The sequence below is a fragment of the Dipodomys ordii genome, unplaced genomic scaffold, assembly GCF_000151885.1.
Source record: "Dipodomys ordii isolate 6190 unplaced genomic scaffold, Dord_2.0 Scaffold75, whole genome shotgun sequence".
Classification (NCBI taxonomy): Eukaryota; Metazoa; Chordata; class Mammalia; order Rodentia; family Heteromyidae; genus Dipodomys; species Dipodomys ordii.
This window is the reverse complement of record NW_012267291.1, coordinates 6,676,089-6,701,199: the sequence shown is the minus strand read 5'-3', so window position 1 is coordinate 6,701,199 and position 25,111 is coordinate 6,676,089. Positions and strand designations below refer to the sequence as shown.

The following is a 25,111-nucleotide window of genomic DNA, read 5'->3' as shown; positions in this document are numbered from 1 at the left end:
CATTTTCTGCCTATGATTTTTGCGAGAAAGCCCTGAGACATGTCCCTCTCTGCTGCTCAACCTTGTCAGTTCACCTCTCCCATTTGCTCCCTAGTCTACTCTGCTTGTTTGTCATTGGCTCTTTATAAATTCCATAAGCCTTGGGCCATCTAGAAGCACACGGTGTTTGCCAGTGAAATTTTGTTGCTAACCCCTCTCCTGATTTTAGACAGAAGGGAAATTGAGGTTATTTCTAAATTGAAGTTATTTAAGCATCGTTAAATTGTATTTGATCAGTATGTTTTGTCTCTAGTCACTGTTTCTTTGTAAAGTTTACCAAATGCTGTTTGTACTGTTTTTGTATTTTATAGCTATCATGAGAAGTTTTTCCCTCCTGCAAGAAGCCATAATCCCCTACATCCCTACCCTCATCTCTCAGCTTACACAGAAGCTCTTAGCTGTTAGTAAGGTAAGGGCTGACTTGGAAGGTGTGCTTGCTTTTCACTTACTACATACAATTTCCGCTCTGGAGGGGGCCGTGCCTGACTCCAGCACGTTCTCCTGGCACTGCCTACAGTGCTGGCTGGCTGAGAGCCCGTAGGGCAAAAATACATTGTACAGCTCTGGGAGATGAAGCTTGTGTAAAATTTACAAATTTCAAATAAGCCAGGCACTGGTGGCTCACACCTGTAGTTCCAGCTACTCAGGAGGCTGAGGTCTGAGGGTTGCAGTTTGAAACTAGCTTAGGCAGGAAAGTTTATGCTGAGGTCTGAGGGTTGCAGTTTGAAGCCAGCTTAGGCAGGAAAGTTTATGAGACTCTGATCTCCAATAAACCACTCAGAAAAAGCTAGAAGTGGCACAGTGGCTTAAGTGGTAGAGCTTGAGAAAAAGAATCTCAGTGGTAGCACTCAGGCTGAGTTCAAGCCCCAGGACTGGCAAAAAAAAATCAAATGGAGTTCCCTGTGCTTGGAGGATGGGTATTAAACAGACTACTAGTTCACTGGTTTTGATGCTTTCCCCCTCATTGCCTCATTGCAAAATAGATATCTACTTTAAGTGTGTTCTAGAGAGGTGTGTTTTGGTTTAGATATGTTGTAGTCACTGAAATTATCAGAATAGTTAGTGGCTTTGTTTTAAATTTCAGAATCCAAGCAAACCACACTTTAACCATTACATGTTTGAGGCGATTTGCTTGTCCATAAGAATAACCTGCAAAGCTAACCCTGCTGCTGTTGTGAACTTCGAGGAAGCTTTGTTTCTGGTGTTCACTGAAATCTTGCAGAATGATGTGCAAGGTAAGCACCAAAGTTGCCTTCCCAGCACAGGGATGGAACTGCGGGGGGTCTGCAGTGCTCTGCTCAGCGCAGCTCAACTCAGAGCTGCTCTGTTGTTGCCTGTGTCAACAGAATTCGTCCCATACGTCTTTCAAGTGATGTCTCTGCTTCTGGAAACACACAAGAATGACATCCCATCCTCCTACATGGCCTTATTTCCTCACCTCCTCCAGCCTGTTCTCTGGGAAAGAACAGGGAACATCCCAGCTCTTGTGAGGCTCCTGCAGGCATTCTTAGAGCGCGGGTCCAATACAATAGCAAGCGCTGCAGCCGACAAAATTGTGAGTCTGGCTTCTTTGGAAGTAACTAGGAATAGAAAATTGCAGTTTTTTCCCTCCACTTAAAATAATCAAATTCAGCCAGGTGCTGGTGGCTCACACCTGTAATCCTAGCTACTCAGGAGGCTGAGATCTGAGGACCACAATTCAAAGCCAGCCCGGGCAGGAAAATCCATTACACTCTTATCTCCAATTAACCACCAGAAAACCAAAAGTGGTGCTATGGCTCAAGTGGTAGAGCACTCACTTTGAGCTGAAGAGCTCAGGGACAGCGCCCAGGCCAGAGTTTAAGACCCAAGACCAACAGAAAAAAAGGAGGTGTCTGGGAGGAAGTATTTGAATTGCATAGCTTTTTTGGGGGGAAGAGGGGGGGTCAGTCGTGGGGCATGAACTCTGGGCTGGGCGCTGTCCCTGCGCTCTTCAGCTCAAGGTGAGCGCTCTACCGCTTGAACCACAGAGCCACTTCCACTTTTCTAGTGGTTTTATTGGAGATAAGAGTCTCACAGACTTTCCTGCCCTGGCTGGCTTTGAACCGTGATCCTCAGATCTCAGCCTCCTGAGTAGCTAGGATTACAGGCGTGAGCCACCAGTGCCCAGCGTGTTTGCATAGCCTTTAGTTCGTATTTACTTATTTTTATTAGCATACATGAGTCATGCATGTTGGGGGCAAGGCTTACTGTGACATTTCCACCCATGTGAAGTTTCCTGATCAGCCTCACCCCCTAGGGTGTCACTCCATCCTTTAGAAGTTACCATTTGTCTATGGTAGAAATGGAAGTAACAACCACATAGTTCAATTTTACGAACTTGAGTGGCTTATTGCGACTCTGTCCAGCCTCCCATATTTCATATAAGACTAAAGATAGAGGCTATTATTATTGTGGATCATTTTTCAGGACAGATTGATTATGTCTGTTGAGCTTGGGAGGGTGAGTTTGGCTTCCCTAACTTGATTATCTGCTGTGGTTTGTTGTAGCCCGGATTACTGGGTGTCTTCCAGAAGTTGATAGCATCCAAAGCAAATGACCACCAAGGCTTTTATCTTCTCAACAGTATAATAGAGCACATGCCACCGTGAGTCTCACACAACCTTGTACATTGAAACAGGCATTCACAAAGTGAATAAGTACTGAATTTATATTGTTGCTTTTCTTCAATTCTTTAGTGAATCAGTTGATCAGTACAGGAAACAAATCTTCATTCTGCTCTTCCAAAGACTTCAGAATTCCAAAACCACAAAGTTTATCAAGAGTAAGTAAATCACTGTTTTCATAGCAATAAAGAAGGAAAGCTAAACCCCTAGACTTCATTTACAGATAAAGTTTTTATCAGTTATAAATGTTAGAAAGGTATCTAAAATACTTTTAGATGTTTGTGGTCTCAAATAATAAATTAGTTTCTAATGTAATGTGTCCGCAGGGTTGGTTGGTGTGTCTATTTAATTTCAAAAGAAATAATGAGGGTCTGGGAATGTGGCTTGGTGGTAGAATTATTGCCTAGCATGCATAAAGCCCTGGGTTTGATTCCTCAGTTCAGGTGCCAGGACTGGCAAAAAAAAGAGAGAGAGGACTACTGGGTGGCTCATACCTGTAATCCTTCTTAAGAAACTGAGATCTAAGGGTCATGGTTTGAAGCCAGCCCAGACACGAAAGTCTGAGACTCTCTATCTCCAGTTAATCACCAAAAAGTCCAAGGGGGAGCAGTGGCTCAAGCAGTCGTGCTAGAGCAGGCACAGAAAGCTGAGGGATAGTGTCAAGGTGCTGAGTTCAACCCCCAGGATCTGCACGCAAAAGAAAGGCGTGATGGCTGGGAATGTGGCCTCGTGATAGAGTGCGTGCCTCGCATACATGAAACCCTGGGTTTGATTCATCAGTACCACATGAACACAAAAAGCCAGCAGTGGTGCTGTGGCTCAAGTTGCTTGAGCAGAAGAAACTCAGTGACAGTGCCCAGGCTGAGTTCAAACCCCAGGACTGGCAAAAGAAAAAGAAGAAAGGCATATAATAGCGATACAATTCAGCTCATGTATAAAGGTCTACAATATGAGGGCAAATTCTGTGTGCTTGTTTTCTCAGAAGGCGGCAGGTATGACGCCAGAGCAGGAACAGTAGTTCTCGGTGAGGTCAATTCATTCTCTTGACATTCTGCATCTTTCAACAGGTTTCTTAGTCTTCATTAATTTGTATTGCATAAGATACGGGGCACTAGCCTTACAAGAAATATTTGATGGTATACAACCAAAGTAAGTTTGTTTTTTGTTTTTGTTTTTAAAAGCAAAGGTATTTTAAAATACTTTTAAATTGTTGCATTTTATTTTTAAAAGGAAGATCTTTTGTTTGTTGGTTTAGTAGATCAGCGGTCTTACAGGTGATTTCATGGTTCTATCTTGAGGGGAGTATCTGTATAGTTTGGGGACTGTTTTTAGGTGTGAGTTGTAAAAGCAAGATCCTGTGATCATGATCGTTTTCCCAGCTCCCAAAGCTAGCCCACTCTACCTTCCCTCCACAGCCAGTGTGCACTGTGGCATGGCAGGCAGCCCATTGTGTTCTCCATGAGCCTGCCTTGATAGGCCAGCAGAAAGTGTCTCTCCAAATGAGATACTTGGGGACCAGTAAAGCTTTGCTTTTGATTTACCCAAGTGTATGCACAACGGCCATGTGGTACCATCTGTTAGCAGGGGAAGGTAGGACACCTCCTAAGGAAAAATTCTTTAGGGAAAGATAAAGTCCTATTTCTGAATAATGTCCCCAAACATTCCAGATTAGCTAAAGTAAGAACTAATGGGGGGGGGGGAAGGGCGGCACTGGGAAGTTGGCTCAGTGCTAGAGTGCTTGCCTCGCATGCATGAGGCCCTTGGTTCAATTCCTCAGCAGAAAAAACCAGAAGTGGTGCTATGGCTCAAGTGGTAGAGCTCTTGAGCTGAAGAGCTGAGGGACAGTGCCCAGGCCCAGAGTTCAGGCCCCATGACCGACAAATTAAAAAAAAAAAAGAATTAACCAGAAAATACCAGATTGTAGAGTTCTTAGACGTAGAGAAGACTCATAGCCCCTGCCAGTGGAGTCTAAATTGGCACCATTTCTAAAGAGCAAAATTCTGGCCAGAAGAGGAAAATAAATGTGGCTTGGATGTACTTTCTACATTTCACAGGATTTATTGAAAGATAAAAGCTTAAGGATTTAGCCAGGCGCTGGTGGCTCACACCTGTAACCCTAGCTACTCAAGAGGCTGAGATCTGAGGATCGCGGTTCAAAGCCAGCCCGGGCAGGAAAGACTGTGAGACTCCTATCTCCGATAAACCACCAGAAAACCGGCAGTGGCGCTGTAGCTCAAGTGGTAGAGCGCTCGCCTTGAGCTGAAGAGCTGAGGGACAGTGCCCAGGCCCAGAGTTCAAGCCCCACAACCAACCCAAGAAAAAAAGCTTAAGGATTTTATATCATGTATAACTGTAAAAATTTTACAGGATCTTTGCAGCTACAGGGATGGGATAAGGTTTTTTTCTCCTATTTTCTGGTACCGAGTTTTGAATCAGGGCCTTGTACTTGACAGGCCAGTACCCTACCATTTGAATGCCATGCTTCTACCATTTCTGAATAGTTTTATCTTCAAATAATTAAAGAAGCAGTTGCATTAATGCACTTGCTTACTACTTACAGGTATGCATGTGAAGATGGATGGGAAGTTTATAATCGAGAAATACTTGTGTGTATTCCTGGATGGTGGGATAATAGGGGTTTTGTTTAATGAAATTTAATGAAGTAAAGAATAAGTTTATTTGAATGGGAAAGGAAAGAAGCATTGAATTTCTTTAATCGTTTTTTTAAAAACTGTAGAACCTTGGCCCATATGCATATGTGCACACGTGTGTACATGTGTGTATGCATGTGCACGTGTGTATACATATGCACAAAGCAGCTATGCAGTCTACTGAATCAAAACTGGCATGGTGGCTCATAACTATAATCCCATCTACTCTAGATACAGAGATGAAGATCATGGTTTGAGGCTAGTCCAGGCAAAAAAATGAGTAGTACCCCTTCAACAACAGGCTGGGCATGGTAGAGGTTGTAGTCACAGACAACCTTGACCAAATCACAAGATGCTACCTAAAAAATAAGGAGCAAAAAAAGTGATACAGCTCCTGCCTAGCAAACATAAGGCCTGAATTCAAACGCTAGTGTTACCAAAAGAAGAGTCTCCTGAAGCAAACATTTCCAGTAACCTGAGGTGTGGGTAAGACAACGGCGACAGAGGTTTATGAAGAACCTTCTTGCTTTGTCATCTCAGGCCTTTTTTGGGAGGGGGGGTGGAGGGGGTTGGTCATGGGGCTTGAACTCTGGGCCTGGGCACTGTTCCTGAGCCCTATCAGCTCAAGGATAGCACTATACCAGTTGAGCCACAGCGCCACTTCCAAGAAACAGCCTTTTTATATAATAATACATTCCATTCAGGAGTCACTTGACTATAAATACCTATTATTTAATAGATAATATCTACTTAATCTGTTTAATATTAATTGAATTCATCTTGTTTTAATAGAATGTTTGGAATGGTTTTGGAAAAAATCATTATTCCTGAAATTCAGAAAGTGTCTGGAAATGTGGAGAAAAAGATCTGTGCGGTTGGCATAACCAAATTACTCACCGAGTGTCCCCCAATGATGGACACGGAGTACACCAAGCTGTGGTAGGTGCTCCGCTCGCTCCTTCCCTGCCGCTGCAGGGGGCGGGGCATGGCGCTCTGCTCTCAGCCTCACCTCCAGAGGCAGCTTCTGCTTCTGGGCCTGGAAAGATAATCGTGTTTTCAGTTCTTACCGGGGGAGGGCTGACTCAGAGCACGGACTGTTGGAGGACAGTCTTCGCCAAGATCACTCCAGCTGAACGGTGTGTATCGAGGACCTGGGAGCCAGGAGATGCGCACATCCGAGTTTCTCCTTTCTCCTCTTGGCTCCACACCGACACCCGCTCCATGCATGATCCGTTTGCGGGAGGCCCGCTTCCTCGGGCTCTGTGGCAGGCATTGCTGGAGTCAGGAGCTGGGTGTTCTCTGGGCAGGCAGAAGCTCCAGTGGCCATCTTCAGTCCCGGTCCCTTCTGCTCTGGAAGTCAAGTGTGGTTTTGAGAAATTCCTGGTTTTTTTTTTTTTTAAATCTCTCGCTTTCTTCCAATCCAGGACTCCTTTATTACAGTCTCTCATCGGCCTTTTTGAGTTACCTGAGGATGACAGCATTCCCGATGAAGAGCACTTCATTGACATAGAGGACACGCCTGGGTACCAGACGGCCTTCTCACAGCTGGCGTTTGCTGGGAAGAAGGAGCACGACCCCGTAGGCCAGATGGTGAACAACCCCAAAATTCACCTGGCACAGTCACTGCACAAGTTGTCCACGGCCTGTCCAGGAAGGGTGAGTGCTCGGCTGTCATGCTCCGTCTGCCGATGGTAGACTGGGGAGCAGGCAGCGGGACGTTGCCCACCAACCTTCTGATCGTCACTCTGGCATGCTGCATCCCACTGACTTCACAGAAAGCTGGGCTTTTTTGTTTGGGTCTGGTCGTGGGGCCTGAACTCGGCTCTTCAGCTCAAGGCTAGCGCTCTATCACTTGAGCCACAGCACCACTTCTGGCTTTTTTTTTTCCTTCTGCTTATGTGGTGCTGAGGAATCGAATCCAGGACCTCAAGCATGCAAGGCAAGCGCTCTACCACTGAGCCACCTTCCCAGCCCTACAGAAAGCTGGCTTTAAGGTTGAGCTTTTTTTTCCCCCCTCATATTTTGTACTAGAAATAACATTTTACCTGACTCACTTGAACAGTAGACAAATTACATTGAGCCCAGAACCTTCTTTTTGTGTTTTAACTGCTTGTACAAAGGATTTTCAATTCACAGCCAGTCCTTCTATTTATTAGCTGTTAAAATTTATCTTTTTTTTTTTTTTGGCCAGTCCTGGGGCTTGAACTCAGGACCTGGACACGGTCCCTGAGTTGCTTCTGTTCGGGGCACGGTCCCTGAGTTGCTTCTGTTCGGGGCTAGCGCTCTACTACTTGAACCATAGCGCCACTTCCGGCTTTTTCTACTTATGTGGTACTGAGGATTGAGTCCAGGGCTTCATGCATGCTAGGCAAGTGCCCTGCCACTGAGCCACATTCCCCACCCCAAAATTTGTTAGTGTCAATTTGTTTTCTTACGGAGAATTTTCACGTGCGTGCAGCCAGCAAGCCGTGTCCACCGCACTGCACTTGTGGGGTGCAGCACACCCACACACTTGTGCAGACAGACTTGCTTTTTATGCCCACACCAGCTCAGACTGTAGTCCTCTCAGTGCTCCCCCTTGAAAATGATTTTTCCTGAGCTGGTCTCAAACTACAGTCCCCTGTGTCTACTTCCTAAGTAGCTAGGATCACAGGCTTGATCCACTGCACCTCACTTAAGACTGGTTTTTTGGGGGGGGGGGCCTGTCATGGTGCTTGAATTCCGCCTGGGCACTTTCCCTCAGCTCTTCAGCTCAAGGTGAGCACTCTACCGCTTAAGCCACAGTGCCATCTCTGGTTTTCTGGTGATTTATTGGAGATAGGAGTCTCACAGACTTCCCTGCCCAGGCTGGCTTTGAACTGTGATCCTCAGATCTCAGCCTCCTGAGTAGCTAGGATGACAGGCATGAGCCAGCCACTGGTGTCCAGCTCCTTTTTTTTTTTTTTTTGGTCAGTTATGAGGCTTGAACTCAGCCTGGGCGCTGTCCCTGAGCTCTTTTGCTTAAGGCTAGCGCTCTACCAGTTTGAGCTGCTGAGCCATTTCCGGTTTCCTGGTAGTTAATTGGAGGTGAGTCTCCCAAGTCCTGTCTGGACTGGCTTTGAACCACAGTCCTCAGATCTCAGCCTCCTGAGGCGTTAGGATGACAGGCGTGAGCCACCAGTGCCCTATCCGTTCTTGAAGGTGTGAAAGCAGCTGAGTTACTTGATACTGTGTTTGACCGTGACGAGGGACAGCTTGCCTCTCACGACCCTGTTACTCCAGGGCAGCTTGGGGGGGGAGGGGGCAGGGAACGGTTATGAGGACCTAAGCCTCTGGGCAGGGGGAACACAGCACCTGTCCCTGTGCTCCCTGCAGGTTCCCTCTATGGTGAGCACCAGCCTGAACGCGGAAGCGCTGCAGTATCTTCAAGGGTACCTCCAGGCGGCCAGTGTGACGCTGCTGTGACACTTCTGTGACACCACGTGATGCTGCTGTGACCACTTACCGCTCTTCATTGAGCGCAGGCCTGAGCTCAGCTGCACTGAAACGTTTTTCCATTGGACATGGCACGGATTCCCTCTTGTAAGGATATTGAATGCTGCTTTGATAAGCTGAGCCTTGAGCGAATGAGGTAGTGGTGTGGTCATCGCGTAAGCAGGGACTTGGCAGTGTGGAGGGACACATAGTAGCGGTGCGGTGTGGGCCATCTGTTTTGAGTTGAGCATTTGCACGGTTTGGATAATTTTACATTCTTGACGGACACTGACTGTGGAGACTAATTTCTGTTACTAAATCCTTTTGTTTGAAGCTGTTGCTGGTTTGTATTTTTGTCCTTTGTATGTTTTGTCTGTTTCTTTAAGTTTTTATTGGAAATGTGAGAAAGTTTAAAAAAAAAAGTGTATCTTGCCAAGCAGTGCACATTTCATAGTGAACGTCTGTAATTAGCAATAAAGCAAAGCCGAAAATATGTATCTAAGAACATCTAAGGACAGGTTTTTGGTGCTCTGATACTTTTATAAAAATGAAGAATTTCTTTCAATCTATTTCGCCCTCTGGACTCCATAAAAATCCAAATTTCTAAATCACTTAAAACTCAAGATTAATCTGTCTTTTTTTTCCTCCAAAGGGGATGCAGAAGTTAATATGGATTGGGCTTATTTTCTAGAACTTCGTAGCCATTCCTGGGTAGCAGGATGGCTCCAGGACGGTAGCAGGGGGGAGGGCACCACCCTGTAGTGGTGGCTGAGTCCTAGGGTCCCTCCTCCTGCAGGGCTGAGGCTGGCAGCACCCTTCTTCCCTGGGTGGGGCCTGGAGAGTTCTGTCAGAGCCATTTCATGACTTTGCCAGCAAATGCTGTTGGTTTTGACCAACACATTACTGTTCTGCCTTACGTGGTCCTTGGTGGAAGGGCAGTTAGCACATAATGTTTCAGCAGGTTTGACATTGGCTTGCTGGGGCTGCTGGTGAGCAGTTAAGCGGCTTGGGCTGGTTAAGTAGATGCCAAGCATGCACGTCTGTTAAGAGACTGGCCTAGAATTCAGCCTGCTTCAGCCTCCTGAGTGTTGGGATTATAGCCAGAAACCACTATACCTTGGCAAACACATCTTTAGTTTTTTGTTTTGGGGTTTTTTTTGTGTGCCAATCCTGGGGCTTCAACTCTGCAGCAGATGACATCTGTCCACATTACTCTTGTAAGATGTGGGTGCTAGTCACCTACAAAGTGCATGCAAGAATAAAGTGAGATCATGCATGCAGATTACTTAGAACAGAGAACATGCAAGAATAAGCACTAAAAATGAAAGCTGCTTTGGAATTTAATGTATTTTTCTTTGAAAATATGGGAAGTAAACAAAACACTTAAATTAAAATTCATTTATAATCCTGGCGAATTTTAAACACTGGTTCGCTGGGCGTGCATGGCTCATGCCTGTAATCCTAGCTATTCAGGAGGCTGAGATCTGAGGATGAGGGTTCAAAGCCAGTCTGCGTAGGGAAGATCATCAGACTTAAATCCTATAGTAAAACCACCAGGAAACCAAAAGTGGCACTGTGGCTCAAGTAGTAGAGCACTAGCCTTGAGCTGAAGAGCTGAGGGACAGTGCCCAGGCCCAGGGTTCAAGCTCCACAATTGACCCAAAAAAACCCAAAACACTTTTGTTCATTATTTTTCCCCCCTCTAAAAGTTGGGCACATTTTTGTTACACAGTTTGGTTTTTTGCTCTTAAGCATTTAAGCTTTTGAACATTAACATTTACTCAGTAAACAAAAACTATGCTTTATTACTTGGTGTATCATAGACAAATTATAACCTATGTTATATGCTTTCTATAATATACCAAATACCTATACATACAGAGTACCAATGAACCAAGGAAAATGGTTGTGCTGCTTTGTTAATTAAAGACCTTAATATATGTCTTATGAAAGGAATGTTGCCAGTGGCTCACACCTGTAATCGTAGCTACTCAGAAGGCAGATAGCAGAGGATCATGGTTCAAAGCCAGATCAGAAAAGAGTCCATGAGACTTACCTCTAGTTAACCACCAAAAAGCTGGAAGTAGCGCTGTGGTTCAGGTGGTAAGAGTACCAGCCCTAAGCAAAAAAAGCTCAGGGACAGCATCCAGGCCCTGAATTCAAGCCCCAGTACCAGCAGTTATGCACACACACACACACACATGCGCGCACATACACATATACACAACTGAATTTGCAGTCAAGTACCAGCAGTTCATGCCTGTAATACTATACTAGCTATGGAGATCTGACAAGGTTCAAAGCTTACCCAGAGAAGACAAATCTTTTGAGACTGTTACCACCAGTTAGCCAGTAAAAAAGCCAGAAATGGAGCTGTGGCTCACGTGCCAAAATGCCTATCTAGATTGCAAGACTCGGAGTTCAAGATCCCTTAGCATCACGCACACGCATGCACACAACCTACACGTGAATACTTTCTAAAGGCTGGGTTAAGATAGCTTACTAGTTTCTGTAGCTGCCAGTCCAGCAGTGATTAACTGCCTAGGAATTTGGGACATTTCAAGTATGTTATTCTGGCCTTAAGACCTTAAAACAGATGGAGGTGTTAGCAGCCTCCTTACACTCCAGACGGAGGTGACAGTGCAGCACACACCCTGCTCCCCAGCACAGTGAGCAGAGGGGAAACCTGGAATCAGCGGTCTCAAATCTCAAAGAGCTGTAGCCATTCCACTTGCATAGCCCGCAGCCATGGGTGGAAGTTCTCAGATGAAGCGGTGAGTCTAGGGTTGGCAATAAAATGAGCAGAGGTGAACCTGGAGCATCATCGCCTGCTGGCTGCGGTGTGGGTGGCCTGAGCCCGGATGGTGCTCGAAATGCCGGCTGCACTGCTGGAAGCCAGGGCTCCCTGGGAAAGTGACTGAATTCAGGAGAATGAGATGAACTCAAGGTATCTGGATGTTGAAAGTCAAGTCACGGCTCAAAAAATGGACTAATGATCATTTAGCAGAAATGCAAAAATTCATGAACTGCATATAGATCTAGAATAGTCAAAGCCTTGAAAAAGGCCTATTCAGATTTCCTAGCATACCTACAAAGCTACAGTGAACTAACAGGATGGCTGGCCACAAGGCAAACAGGAACAACGAGCAGCTGGAGTTGAGCCCTGGTGTGCACACCGTTGACAGGACCAAGCTTCCAACAATGATGCTGGGCAAGCTGTCCAGGTGTACAGCAATAGGCCGTTCCCTAATTACAATGATTAGAAGACCTGAAGACAACACACATTCAACTCAGAAGAAACAGTGCAGCTGCTTTACTACATCTGGTTAGCAGGAGTTTCCTGGGTAAAGACAGGTAGTTTAGAGATGCCATAAAAATTGTGCTTCCAAAAAAAAAAAAATGTATGATGTAACTCAAACAATTAACAGTTACTTCCAAGAAGCTGAAGCAGCCTGTGGGAGGCCCGGCGAAGGGAAGGCAGGTGCGTGGCGGGGGATGGTCACTGTGAAATACATAGGATGGGGTGCGCAGAAGAAACAGGATTGCTGCTGAATGTTAGTTTGGAACTCTGTAAAACTTGGAAGATAGAAGTAGAGGGTTGAGGCTGTCACATGGGGAGAGCCTATCAAGCCTGGATAAGGCTCTGGGTTCTCTCGCTGCCCCCTCCCCCCGCCCCAACACCCATAGAAACATTAAGAGCAACTCCAAACGGAGAAAATAATAATAGGCAAAGCTGGAGCCATGACAGCTCTAGCATGGAACCAATGCTAATGGACAACAGAGGCTCATGGCTGGCAGTGTGGACAGTGGAGTTGCCAAGGGAAGCATGGCACACCCACTAAGGGAGCCAGAGGAGCTCCACAGTTAAGTGTCATTTCCTCCCCACCCCGCCCCAGTCTGATGTCTGTCATGGTGACCTGGATGAGGAACTGGGACAGGGAAGGAGGCGGCAGTGCTTGCTTCCAGCAGGCTGAGAACAGAGGGCTCAGGAGCAAGGCTGGCTGTTCACGCCCTGAATTGTAAAGTTTCAAGGACAGAGGCCAGGTACACACACAAGGCAAGAACGCACATGCAATCCCGGCAAAACTGAAGCTGTGCAACCACTGCAAAAGTTGTTATAAGGTAAAGAAGGGCTCATTTGTGATGTCTGAGTCTGCAGATGCTAAGGAAAACGACACGAGCGGATTGCAAAGGCAGCGGCCTCACGTGCTTGGTGCAGGCCGCACGGGTGCCTCCGGCCGCCGCTCCCCTCAAATCTGCAGCATCCTCCTGGATGGGAATCGGTGGCCCCTGTTCTTTTTTTCTTCCAGTACTGGGATTTGAACTCAGAGCCTTCTGATTGCCAAGCAGGTGCTCTTAACACAGCCATGCCACTGTTTTAAGGCATAAAATGCCAGCTAAGTACTACTAGTGGCTCAGGCCTGCAATCCCAGCTACTTAAGCTGAAATCCAGAGGACCCAGGTTTAAAGTCAAAGACTTATCTATCCAGCAAAAAGCCACACTGGAAATGTGGCTCAGGCAGAGCACTAGCCTGACAAGCCAGCTAAACGAGAAGCCCAGCGCTCAAACTCTAGCATCCTTCTCGCTAAACAACATTCGCAAATCTCCCCCTTTCCACGCTCAGCCTTTTTCCTGACCCGCAGCACTTGGGTCATGCAACTTCATGGTCAGGTGAGGATGCAGGTGCCTCCCGCCCCTCGCCCTTAGCCCCTTCTTTAATTACTGCTCACAGGCCCGAAAGCTTCATTAGTAGCTGTTTATTGATCAATAGTTTGATATAAAGTTATTTCAGATCCTCAGATAATTGCCCAGACGGAATCACAAGCATTACAAATTTTTTCCTTTAAAAAAGGGAGAGGGCTGGGTTGGAAGGGATCAACCTAGCAGTAGTGGCATTTGAAAATAAATTAACAAAATTTTTTTTTTAGTATTACCATTTGTGGATGACAAACATTTAAGTGTTCCTTACATTCCATGGGGAGAGAAAGTTCCAGCATAAACTGAGCAAGAAGTAGTACTTAACTAGCAAGGCTACTGTACCTTGCACGGGGGCCTGCACACACGCACGCGCACACACACACACACATACACCTGCGCACAAGAGCTGCGTGCACAGCTGCTGCCTTCCCCTGGCAGAGCCGAGGCTGCAGCGCAGGAAGGCTTTCTCAAGAGCCACACAGAGACACAACTTTGCTAATCATCTTTAAAACAAAGATTCATGTGTAAGTCCTGCATTAACAAAATCAAATAGAAAAGGAGCAAGTGATCATGAGTTCAGAATTCCTATGCTGTCCAATTCATGCACCAGTCGGGGACTCCACGGACCCGAGGCCCGGGACTGACGGCGCCCACCACCGTGGGCAGCGCCCACTCGCACCACTGAGCTGGTCCTGGGTTAGTCTGGTAAACGTGTGTCACACTGGCTACGATCTCTGCCGGTTAGATTATGGTCACGTCAGCCTCAGACAAGGTTCTAAAGTGTGCTATAGAACTAGATACAATTGAGAAACTCAAATGAAAAGTTTATATAGTGTCTTATCAATCAAAAAGGAAATAAGGAAACCAAGAATACGAATCACTGTTGGGAGAGAGAGCAGTGGGAGGTGTGGTGGGCGGGGCTGGCGGGCCAGAGCCCCTAGAGTTAGGCCACACCAAGCAGGAAGCATTTGATTTTCTCTGGTACTTTCGGCTGGAGGAGTAAGGCCTCTCTGTCCAGGATTGTCCCAAATGTCTGAGTGAGCCACTGAAGGCTACACTCTGTTTCTTCACACAGCAACCAACCAACAAAAAGCGAGAACGGAGGCTCTGGGGCCCAGGTGGCGGGGAGGGGAGGGCGGGCGGGCGGGCGGGGGGCAGCGGGGCTCCCGGCCTCTGGCCTCTACCTCCGTCTCAGTCTTCACGGCTGCTCCCGCTCTCCTCACCACTGCAGAGATCAGAGTCCATATTTTCAAAGCAGGTTCGGTCTTCTCAGTGTCTATTTGGGCTTGTGTGGCTCGTGGCCAGCAAAGGTTCAGCACCTCCCACACCTTGAAGAAAGAAAAAACCAACAATGACCTGCAGTGAAGGAGGGGCCACAGTCACACAGCCCACTGCCACCCAGGGTCGCTGCGGCGACAGGAAGCAGGAGGGGGTGGGGAGGGAGGGCGCTGTCAGGGCGCACGAGGGGAGCAGGGCATCGGGCGTCAGGGCGGGTGTCACTGTGTACCTTTGGGACCATTCAGATTTGAGCTACTGAGAGCAGGGGTGAGGGCCCGCCACTCACACTGACAGCGGCCCGTTGCCCGTCCTCTGCGCCTCGGGGCTCTGCTGGTCCAGCTCGGACAGCAACTTCAAGATGTTCAGCGCAGCCTAGGGGAGGCGGAGGTGGAGAGACCGGTGACCACGGGCCCGGCCGCGGGCACGCGGCAGTGTCTGCCTGCAGATGCAATTCTTTCCTTTTCTTTAGTCCTAGGGCTTAAACTCAGGGCCTGCACACTGTCCTTGAGCTTTTTGCTCAGGTTAACGCACTACTTGAGCCACAGCTCCATTCCAGCTTTTTCTGAATAGTTTATTGAACCCAGCTTAAAAACTCAAATTTAAAGAACTGCCTGCAGTCGCCATGTGGCATCCCTTACTGATTTTGGCATGTATTTCCTTAGAGAACTGTTCACCTTTGTAACAGACCACAGATTTTCTACCCTGCTTTCAAGCCAAAGCCTCTCGCGCTCTTGGGCTGTGAGCTGGCTTCCATTGGGGGGCTCTGCCGTGGGGCGGGGCCCTCCACAGTGAGGCCAGCGTGGGAAGGGAGGGGCCGGGTAGAGCTGAAGTCCACCCAACCCACAGGGACTTCTCGGAACCCCCTCTCCTGTCACTCACGAGCTCTACAGGACCCCCCGTTCCCTCTGGCGAGCTCCCGGCCGCGCCGCGTACCATGTCGTGGCAGGACTCCACGTCCTTGCCGATGCCGTGGCTGATCAGGGGCGGCTGGGACGAACAGTTGATTAGAGACACAAATTCATTCTTGTTGTTTTTGGGGAAGTCTTTGTATTCAACCTAAAAGGGGAAAAAGAGAATTGAGGCCTGGATGGAAGCTGCAGGGGACAGAGGAGGGAGGGGACAGAAGAGGGAGGGGAGGGAGGGGAGGGCAGTGAGGACTGGGCAAAGGCCCCGCAGGGACCCTGTCCTGGGTGGCTGGCAGCTGTGTTTTCAGGCTTGGCTGGAATTTGCAAACGTTGCTACCAGGACACAAGGCTTTTCCGCGTCCAGGCTGTGGTCCCTGCGGTGGCCCAGCCCTGCCCCACCCAGCCCTGGAGGGAGACCCTGTGCGGGTCTGCTGTCTTGCAGGCTGCGGGCTGCGGGTGAGCACTGTCCCGGGAGCCCCAGCCCTGTGGAGACCCCGGTCTTCAAAGCAGGGCCCCTGCTCGTTCGCCTTACCTGGAGTCCCTGGACTGTGCAAAGGAAGTCCAGCTGCTCAGAGGGTCTTGTGAGAGGTCCGTGGGGTACGTGGCCTGAAGAGATGTTATTCTTTAAAATGGTCTCGGCTGTGGGCGAGGTGCCCCCGTACAACAACTCTCGGGCTATCATGGCAGTTACCGTGGCCTTGGCAGGGTTCGGGGCTGCCCTGGGGTAATCTTTGGTATGATGTCCTTGGCTGACTCCAACAGCCTGGGCCACCTCGGGCACCATGGGGAGAATGCCGGCGGGCAGCTGCTGATGGCTGGGGTAAGGCATCCTGAACTCGTCCTCGCGGTGGCCTGGGCAGAGAGCAGCGTCACCGGCCCGGCCCGGCCCTGCCCTGCCCGGCGCCGCCCCAGTTCCCACGGCAGCCCCAGGCACTGGCCGAGCACGACACACTTACTAGTCCCATTCGCCTCCCCGGACCCAGGTTCAAAAAAGGTTACTTTTCGTCCATCCCCTGGTTTCTTTACTGGTGTCTTAAGAGAAAGAGAAAAGGCCGTGATTACAAATCGTGCTGACATCCTCATCCCCACTGCCTAAAACCAGACCCTGGACCCGGCCCTCCACCGACGCAGCTGAGCTCGTAAGGGCTAAGCCAGCACCCACTGGGGGCGGGGGGGGGGGCAGGCCCCACACCTCTAGGGGCAGGACAGGGAGGCGCAGGAGCCAGCGAAGGGGGGCGTCCCTCCTGCAAGGTGGCAGCTGGGCCCTGGGAGCAGCCCATGCTGAGCAGGCGTCGCGGACTCCGTCCCGCTGGGACAGCCCCTTGGCCTCCCACCCACCGCACCGCAAGGTGCGCACTGCGTGCGGGATTTGCGTCCTGGCGTTCGTGTCGCATGGGGGAGGAATCAAGTGCCCGCGATAACTACGGGTAACAGCGTGATCCTGTCCAGGACAAGGTGCCTGCGGGCTGTGTCACAGTGACACTCGTTCACACCTCAAGCTCAGAGACCACCAAAATGGAGAGGTGCCGACACCCTCCAGCAAGGCCCAGGCTCTTAAGGGAAGGAGGGTGGAGCCTGGCCTGGGGCCTGCGCCATCTGGAGGGGCGCTGTCCCGCAAGATCACAGCGGAGCCCAGTGTCACCTTCTCCTCCGACTTGAGCGCTGGCTTGGTGGGCTGGGACTGCGGGACCTTGAACCCCAGGATCTCCAGCATGTTCTCTGCTGCGTTGCGTTTGGCCACCTTCTTGTTGGTGCCCGCGCCCTCTGCGGTGTGGTTGCCCACCTTCACCTGCGGGAGCAGCAACAGACCGAGCTCGCACCTCCACTGGTGCTGGCAGAAGAACCAGGGGCCTGGGGGGTTGGGGGGGATCAGATGCACCTCAGACACACCCGCCCGGCCAAGCAGAGGAAACCACACAACCCTCAAGATATTGGGGAGCTCCTGTTAAACACAGCCATCAAATACCTAAGCCTGCCAGGCGCCGGTGACTCACGCCTGTCATCCTAGCTACTCAGGAGGAGGATGAGATCTGAGGATCCCAGTTCAAAGCCACCAGGGGCAAGAAAGTTTGTGAGACTCCTATCTCCAATGAACCACCAGAAAACCGGAAGTGGCGCTGTGGCTCAAGTGGTAGAGCGCTCACCTTGAGCTGAAGAACTGAGGGACAGCGCCCAGGCCCAAAATTCAAGACCCTCTACCGACCAAAAAAAAGAAAACCTAAGCTTATACAATGATTTTAACACAGATATAACTAGTACTCAGTCCAGCACACCTGAGCTGCCCTGTCCACCGACTGTATCAGTAGGACAGAGAGCCACTCATCTCGTCCCCACTGGGGTCACAGATGCCACTTTCCCAACCTGACATCGGCTGTGGTGGGCTGGTACAATGGCTGGCAGTTTTAATGCCAGCTGACGCAGAGACTGGAGGGTTATGGCTCCAAGCCATCCCAGACAAAGAACCCCCTCTCAACAAAAGAGCTGGCATGAATGTAATCCCGGCACTGGAGGGTGAACAAGGCCAAGAAAACTATAATCCTACCTGAGAAACAACGAACTGAAAGGAAAAGGGATAGGGGTGTTGTGTGGCTCAAGTGGCGAGCTAGCTAGACCTTAAGTCTGAACACCAGCACCTCCAAAAAAGAGGTGGGCAGGGTGGGAGTAACGGAAGCACAGCCCCTGGTTAGCTTGCGAACAGGAGGAAGTGAGGAATGCAGACTAAGCTTCAAACCTCGCGATGCCCAGAGCCCTGTAATAGGTACAAAACACAGACGCTTCTGCCCAGCTTCAAAAATCACTTTCCAACTTGGCAGAGAAAGCAAGGGGCAGGCTGCTCCCCCAGCTCCAGGTCCTGTACTTCGTGACCGTCAGCAGGCTGGGGCGGGCATCTGTGCTCACAGCGTCTGCCGGGGCCTTGCGCGAAGGCAGACACACACACAGGAGCTGTCCAGCAGTGAGCCGTGGAGGTGGAACTAACACGCGAGTGTCTAGATGTTGCCTCAAGCCTGCCACCTCCCTAAGGGCCAGTTTGCCCAGCACATTCGGCTACCCCTTCTAAGCTGGTCCCGACCACAAGCATGGGGCTGCTAAAGCAGGAAGGGAAGCCTGGCTGGGCCCCAGGCAGGTCTGCGAACAGCCAAGAGCGGAGTCTCGGCAAAGGGCGACTTGCTCCGGAGAAGGCTGCTCGCTCCCTGCCTCCCGACTGGGGACAGACACAGCGGGTCAGGGCCAGCTCGTACGCTGCAACCACTGCAGGGGAGTGCTGTCTTTTTTTTTTTTAAACTAGGGCTGAGAACCGAACCCACGGCCTTGCGCACGCCAGGCGGGCGCGCTTCCGCTGGGCTAAACCCCCAGCCCCTGCAGGGCAGTTCTGAACAGCAGCGCCTCTCCTCTGCTGAGGTTCGCTCCAAGAAAAACCTGAAACCACAGGCCAAGGCCTCGCTCTCTGTAAAGCAGCTTGAGTGTCAGTCCACCCTGCACTCCAGACCGCCACATGCGAGGACCTGCGGGACAGCACACCCCACAGGCGTGAGATGTGGCGGGAGGCTCAACATTTCACATGCAACTCACAAGGATGTGCAATTTAAAACCAACTATTTACTTCTAGAATTTTCCAAAGGGGCTGGGAAGGTGGCTCAGTGGTAAAGCGCTTGCCTTGCATGCATGAGGCCTGGATTCAATTCCTCAGCACCACATAAGCAAAAAGAAAAAAGCTGGAAGTGGTGCTGTGGCTCAAGTGGTAGAGCACTAGCCTTGAGCTGAAGAGCTGAGGGACAGCGCCCAGGCCCAGAGTTAAGGCCACACGACCAGACCCCCCCCCCCACCCCGCAACAAAAAAGTTTACATATAGAATTTTCCAAAGGTAATTGTAGGTAAATGAAATCCAGAGAGCAAAACTTCAGGGAGAGGGGGGAAGAGGGCTACTGAATTCTGTTTTTTTGTTTTGTTTTTAGGTTATGGGGCCTGAACTCTGGGTCTGGTGCTGCCTCTGAGCTCTTCAGCTCAAGGTGAACACTCTATCACTTGAGAGCCATGGCACCACTTCTGGTTTTCTGGTGGTTAACTGGAGATAAGAGTCTCACGGACTTTCCTGCCTGGGCTGGCTTCGAACTGCAATCCTCTGACCTCAGCCTCCTGAGTAGCTAGGATGACAGGCGTGAGCCACCAGCGCAAGGCTTGAATTCTGTTTTTCACAAGAAAAAAGTTTAAAGAAAAATGTTTGGATGTGAGGGTGATCTGGCTGCACATCTGTCACCCACTGGTCACCAGGGCCGATTTGGCTGATCTGGTGGCTAGGTGCTGTCCCTTCCTTCCTGACGCTCCATGTGCATCGGTCCCCAAGCTGTGTGCTCGGAAAGGATGGCCACCCGACAGAGAGAGAAGGACGAGTCTTGTCCAGGTGCATAAGCCGCTGCGCTCCCCGCCAGATCCTCCAAGCAAGCTCTCAAGGCAAGTTTTTCTTTGACAATTCCGGGGTTGAGTTCAGGGCCCCACACCTGCCAGGCAGACACTTATGCCGCTGAGCCACACTTCCAGCCCTGGACTAGAGCCAGGTCCTCCCAATCTCAGCCTCCTGAGTAGCTAGGATTACTGGCATGAGCCACTTGTACCTGGCCTAAAATGGCTAAATCCAAATGTCTATGTGGAATTAAAACCTGATAAACTAAGCGTCCCAGGAACCGGAAGGCATCGGGAATGACATGGGCAATTTGCCTTCTGAAAAGAACAGAATCATCGTCCCCTCAGTGGACACGCTGCCCACCACGGGACCGACCCACCTGCATCACGAACTCCCTGCGGCGTGGGAGGCCCCGCTCCATGAGCAGAACGTACTCCGGCTCCCTCTCCTTCTTGGCCTGCTGGATCTGGGCCAGCCTGCTGATGGGGTTCATCCCCTGGCTGCATTCTGGGCTGGGCTGTGACTGAGGAGCAATAATGTGCCGCGTTACTCTCGGAAAGGATCTGCGGGCGTGCCATGGCTCAGAGTTAACCAGACCTTTTTTTCCCCTCTCCTGCTGGACCTGGGCTGTCTCTGAGCTTTCTTGGTCAAGGCTAGCACTCTCTGACTTGAACCACAGCTCTACTTTTGATTTTTTTTGGTGGTTAGCTGGAGATCAGAGTCTCAAGGACTCTCCTGCCCCGGCTGGCTTTGAACCGTGATCCTCAGATCTTAGCTTCCTGAGTAGCTGGGATGACAGGCGTGAGCCATGGGCATCCAGCTAAGCAGATCTAAAAAAAAAAACTCTAAAAATTAAAAAATGCCTCATGGATTTTCTATGGTGATCCCAAGGTAGTTCTAAATTTTAGCAAGCCAACATTGACATGTATGGCTTTTGGACATGTGTCAACATTAAATTCAAGGTGGCTGAAGCCTGGGCAGGGAGCCTGTGGAAGGGTAGGCCGGCTGTGCCCAATGGGCTCCCAGCTTTCTGAGCAACTTAAAACCCAGAAACCACTGAAGAGGCCTGTGGCAGCCCTGATGGAGGGCGGCCGGAGCCTGCAGTCTTCTGTCCTCCGGGGCCCCTCCCACTCCCTGACCTCACCTTGCCCGGGGCTTTGGCTTTCTTTTTGAGTCTGGGTTTCACTCTCTCCACCGCAGGCAGCGGCGGCAGCCTCTTGAGCTCCTCCAGCACCGCTCTGGCCGCATTCTTCTTGGCGATCTTCTTGCTCTTGCCCTCACCTTCCCCTACAAACTCCCCAACCGAAACCCTGGTGACAAAGCTCTTCATGTGGGGTGGGCCGCTCTCCCGGGCCACCTGTAGCAGAGGGAAAGACTGAGTGAAAGCGTGACAGACACTTGTTAGAAGCGGCAGGACACACTGGCTGGCACGCTCACATCACAGGAAGCCTGGTCTTGGGGCATGGGGGAGCCCGGTGCGGGAGGCACACACGTGGGGACTGAGGCAGGCGAGTGAGCATGCAGGAACCTCTGCTGCCTTCCTTCGGCTTTTTAAACTGCTCTATGCTCTGGAATCTGGTGGTCCAGACAGGCCGGGATGGACAGGGAGGCCCAGGCACCCAGCTCCCGTTCACCCTCCCAGCACAGGAGAGCAACTGCAGCGCGCTTTAGGCTGTCATCTGTGAAGCTTTGCCAGACTAAGCTTATAAAACAGGAGCGGCTATGCAGCTGTGAAAAAGTAAAAGTTCTCTAAGTCTGGAGCAAATGTAGAGTGAATTTCAGCAGCTGAGTTGGCCACTTAAGTGTGTAAGAAAAAAAAGGCTTACAAATGGATTCAAGTGTACAGACAATCTCTCTCTCTCACACACACACACATACACACACACTTCTATGCTTATGCAAAAAAAAAAAAAAAAAAAAAGCTGGGCACCAGTGGGAGCAACTGTAATTCCAGATACTCAGGAGGCTGAGATCTGAGGATCACAGTTCAAAGCCAGCCTGGGCTGGAAAGTCCATGAGACTCTTTTTTTTTTCTTTTTTTTTTTTTTCATGAGACTCTTATCTCTGGTAAACCACTCAGAAAACTGGAAATGGTGCTGTGGCTCAAGTGGTAGAGCGCTTATCTTCAGCTGAAGAGCTGAGGGACAGCGCCCAGGCCCAGAGTTCAAGTCCCATGATCGGCAAAAAAAAACAAACCCTCGGTAGGGAAACCGTGGAAACCAATGAAGTGAGTTACCCACAGTAGACGGGAGTGCCCAGCAGGCAGACACTGAGAACCAGAGCACAAACCAGTCTTTAGCCGCGTGGAGGCCACTCAAGTCTTTTAATGTTTAAAAAATAAATAAAGAGGACCAAGCCCTGGTGGCTCACGCCTATAATCCTAGCTACTCAGGAGATATGAGGATCATGGTGTGAAGCCAGTCTAGGAAGAAAAGCCCATGAGACTCATATTCTTATCAAAAAGCTGGAAGTGGCTCAAGTGGCAGAGCTCTGGCAATGAGCAAGAAAGCTGAGCCGGAGCAAGGCCCCGAGTTCTGATTGTAATCGGGAAGCAACACTCAATGTTAAAAGGCAGCAACCAACAGGCCAGGCGCCAGTGCTCACACTTGTAACCCCAGGTACTCAAGAGGCTGAGATCTGAGGATCGTGATTCAAAGCCAGCCGGGGCAGGAAAAAAAAAAAAAAAAAGCCTGACAGGGTGGCGTAGCACGAGTGCTAGAACACTAGCCTTGAGCAGAAAAGCTCAGGGTCAGTGCACAGGCCCTGAATTCAAGCCCTAGGACCAGGAATAAAAAAGAAAAGACAGTAACATGGCTATGAGTCAGTACAGCACCACAACCTAAGATGAATAAAGGAAAACTCACTGGACAGTGCAAGGACAGTGTGGAACGCAGAAGATTGTCCTTGTAACCACTCTCCTCATGACAAACGAGGCAAACCAGACACACGGATCGGTGGGAGCACAGCCCCCATGGCTCCGCAGGCGTCTGATGAATTATGATGGGGAAGAAAGACCTGGTCCGGCTGGACCCGGTGGCTCACACCTGCAATCCTTGCTACTCGGGAGACTGAGATCTGAGGATGACAGTTCAAAGCCAGCCGGAGCAAGATAGTCCATGACACGCTTTATCTCCAATAAACCACTAGAAAACCAGAAGTGGAGCTGTGGCTCAAGTGGTAGAGCTGAGGGACAGAACCCAGACCCCGAGTTCAAGTCCCACAACTGACAAAAAAAAAAAAAAACAAGGACCTGATCTAGGGGAGTATGCTAGTGTTCAATACCAGTTTACAAGCACAAGGTCACCAGTGCTAGCAGAGTGACATCATGTGGTACTCTGAGGACATCGCTCCCTTTGTGGCCCTGCCAAAGAATAAGCCACCAGAATCTTACCAGATCCATCATTTCACTAAATAACTCCGTTGTCAACGTCATGTCTGTCAATGCCACGAAACACAAAGGAAGGCCGAGGGCTGGAGATCAGACAATGCCAGCTACCGCCCGATGCTGGGACCGGCTCACAGCCAAGACATGGCTGCACTGCAGAGCAGGGCGACACAGCTACCCCAGAAGCCTGAGGACCACAGGAGCCTGCGTCCCGTGTTTAATAATGGGCTATCAGGAGAATGCCCTTGCTAGAGACACATGCCAAAATACCGTCCAGAGCACAACCGCAGTGACTGAGCAAAAGAAAACATGGAGACCAAGAGGATCTCTGCCTTCAGTGGAAAAGAGGAAGAAGCCGCTAGTGAATCTGAGTTCTTGTAACCTTTCCTTACGTTGGGAAATTAGAAGTTGAAGATCTGGGCAGGAAAAAGAAGTGTGCCCAAGAAACAGCTACACAGGGCAATAGGGGCCAAGTGCGGTGTGGCACCACGCCTGTCCCAACAGGGGCGTCGGGGAGGCCCAGCCACACAGAACTGCAGGCTGATCTAGGTGGGCACCTGGGGGCAGACTTCGTGGAAACACCGCTTCTCAGGACCGTGATCAGGCAGGAAGGCACAGGGCAGCTGCCCCCAGGATGCCCGCGCACAGCCGCCCACAGGTGACTGACTCTCTGAGAGAAGCTTCCACTCAACAACTCGTTCTGCCATTTGTCTGTCCCTGCTTGCTCTCCTCCCAGGTACACCCGCCTCCCCAACAGGAGGAGAAAGGCTGCACAAAGGCAGGGCCAGAAGCCTCCGTGCTCCAAAAGGGGGAACTGTCCGCCTGGTCGCACCCGCTGGGGCAGGCAGGGAGGGGGAAATCCTCAGCATGGCCTGAGGGTGACTCAGAGCCCCTCTTTGTCCAGGCAGGCTGCAGGATGGAGGTGCAGACAGGCTTAGCCTACTGACACTTGATGAACGAAGGTATGTATTTCATGCCAAGCACAACACATGGGGGCCACCTGTAACTGGAGAAAAGCCACAAAACTGAAATGTTTACAAATAACCACCTTCAGACAGCCTTTAAAAAATGCTTCTGTAAAGTCAGCCGCTGGTGACTCACACCTATAATCCTAGCTACTCAGGAGGCTGAGATCTGAGGATATAGTTCAAAGCCAACCCAGGCAGGAAAGCCTGTGAGACTCATCTCCAATTAAGCACCACAAATAAAAAGCCCAAAGTGGAGCTGTGGTTCAAGAGGTAGAGCACTAGCCTTGAGTAAAAAAAGCACAAGGACAGTATCCAGGTCCTGAGCTCAAGCCCAGGCATGGTGCACACGCACGCACATACACACACAACTGGTATCAGTAGTACACACCTGTAATCCTAGCTACTCAGGAGGCTGAGATCTGAGGAATGCAGTTAGAAATTAGCCTGGGCAGGAAAGTCTGTGTGATTTTTTTCTCCAATTAAGCACTGGAAAACCAGAAGTGGCACTGTGACTCAAAGTAGTAGAGCACTAGACTCAAGCGAAAGAGCTCAGGGACAACACCCTGGACCAGAGTTCATGCCCCATGAACAAACAAAAAAACAAATACATAAAAGATTCTATAATGAGCCGGGCGCTGGTGGCTCACGCCTGTAATCCTAGCTACTCAGGAGGCTGAGATCTGAGGATC

The 25,111-nt window shown here is 50.1% G+C and overlaps 2 protein-coding genes across 3 annotated transcripts in view; one reads left to right on the top strand and one right to left on the bottom strand.

Moving 5' to 3' along the window:
• Cse1l (CSE1 chromosome segregation 1-like (yeast)) overlaps nucleotides 1-9,283 on the top strand; it is a 35,597-nt gene extending 26,314 nt beyond the window's left edge. The window contains exons 15-23 of the mRNA XM_013024313.1: nucleotides 351-448; nucleotides 1,124-1,274; nucleotides 1,386-1,594; nucleotides 2,568-2,665; nucleotides 2,757-2,842; nucleotides 3,752-3,833; nucleotides 6,128-6,274; nucleotides 6,760-6,991; nucleotides 8,690-9,283. Of these exons, the coding sequence (XP_012879767.1) occupies nucleotides 351-448; nucleotides 1,124-1,274; nucleotides 1,386-1,594; nucleotides 2,568-2,665; nucleotides 2,757-2,842; nucleotides 3,752-3,833; nucleotides 6,128-6,274; nucleotides 6,760-6,991; nucleotides 8,690-8,779 (1,193 nt within the window). The 3' untranslated portion in view covers nucleotides 8,780-9,283. The remainder of the gene's footprint in view (nucleotides 1-350; nucleotides 449-1,123; nucleotides 1,275-1,385; nucleotides 1,595-2,567; nucleotides 2,666-2,756; nucleotides 2,843-3,751; nucleotides 3,834-6,127; nucleotides 6,275-6,759; nucleotides 6,992-8,689) is intronic.
• A 5,333-nt stretch (nucleotides 9,284-14,616) lies between these two features.
• The window catches only part of Stau1 (staufen double-stranded RNA binding protein 1), a 34,417-nt gene continuing 23,922 nt past the window's right edge, over nucleotides 14,617-25,111 (bottom strand). Inside the window, exons 5-12 of one of the 2 annotated variants that reach the window (XM_013024339.1) lie at nucleotides 21,214-21,444; nucleotides 20,449-20,592; nucleotides 17,313-17,459; nucleotides 16,627-16,702; nucleotides 16,203-16,522; nucleotides 15,699-15,821; nucleotides 15,052-15,137; nucleotides 14,617-14,815 (exon numbers count right to left, since the gene is read on the bottom strand). In XM_013024339.1, the coding sequence (XP_012879793.1) occupies nucleotides 14,800-14,815; nucleotides 15,052-15,137; nucleotides 15,699-15,821; nucleotides 16,203-16,522; nucleotides 16,627-16,702; nucleotides 17,313-17,459; nucleotides 20,449-20,592; nucleotides 21,214-21,444 (1,143 nt within the window). In that variant the 3' untranslated portion in view covers nucleotides 14,617-14,799. The remainder of the gene's footprint in view (nucleotides 14,816-15,051; nucleotides 15,138-15,698; nucleotides 15,822-16,202; nucleotides 16,523-16,626; nucleotides 16,703-17,312; nucleotides 17,460-20,448; nucleotides 20,593-21,213; nucleotides 21,445-25,111) is intronic. The other variant, XM_013024338.1, reaches the window with a different exon arrangement.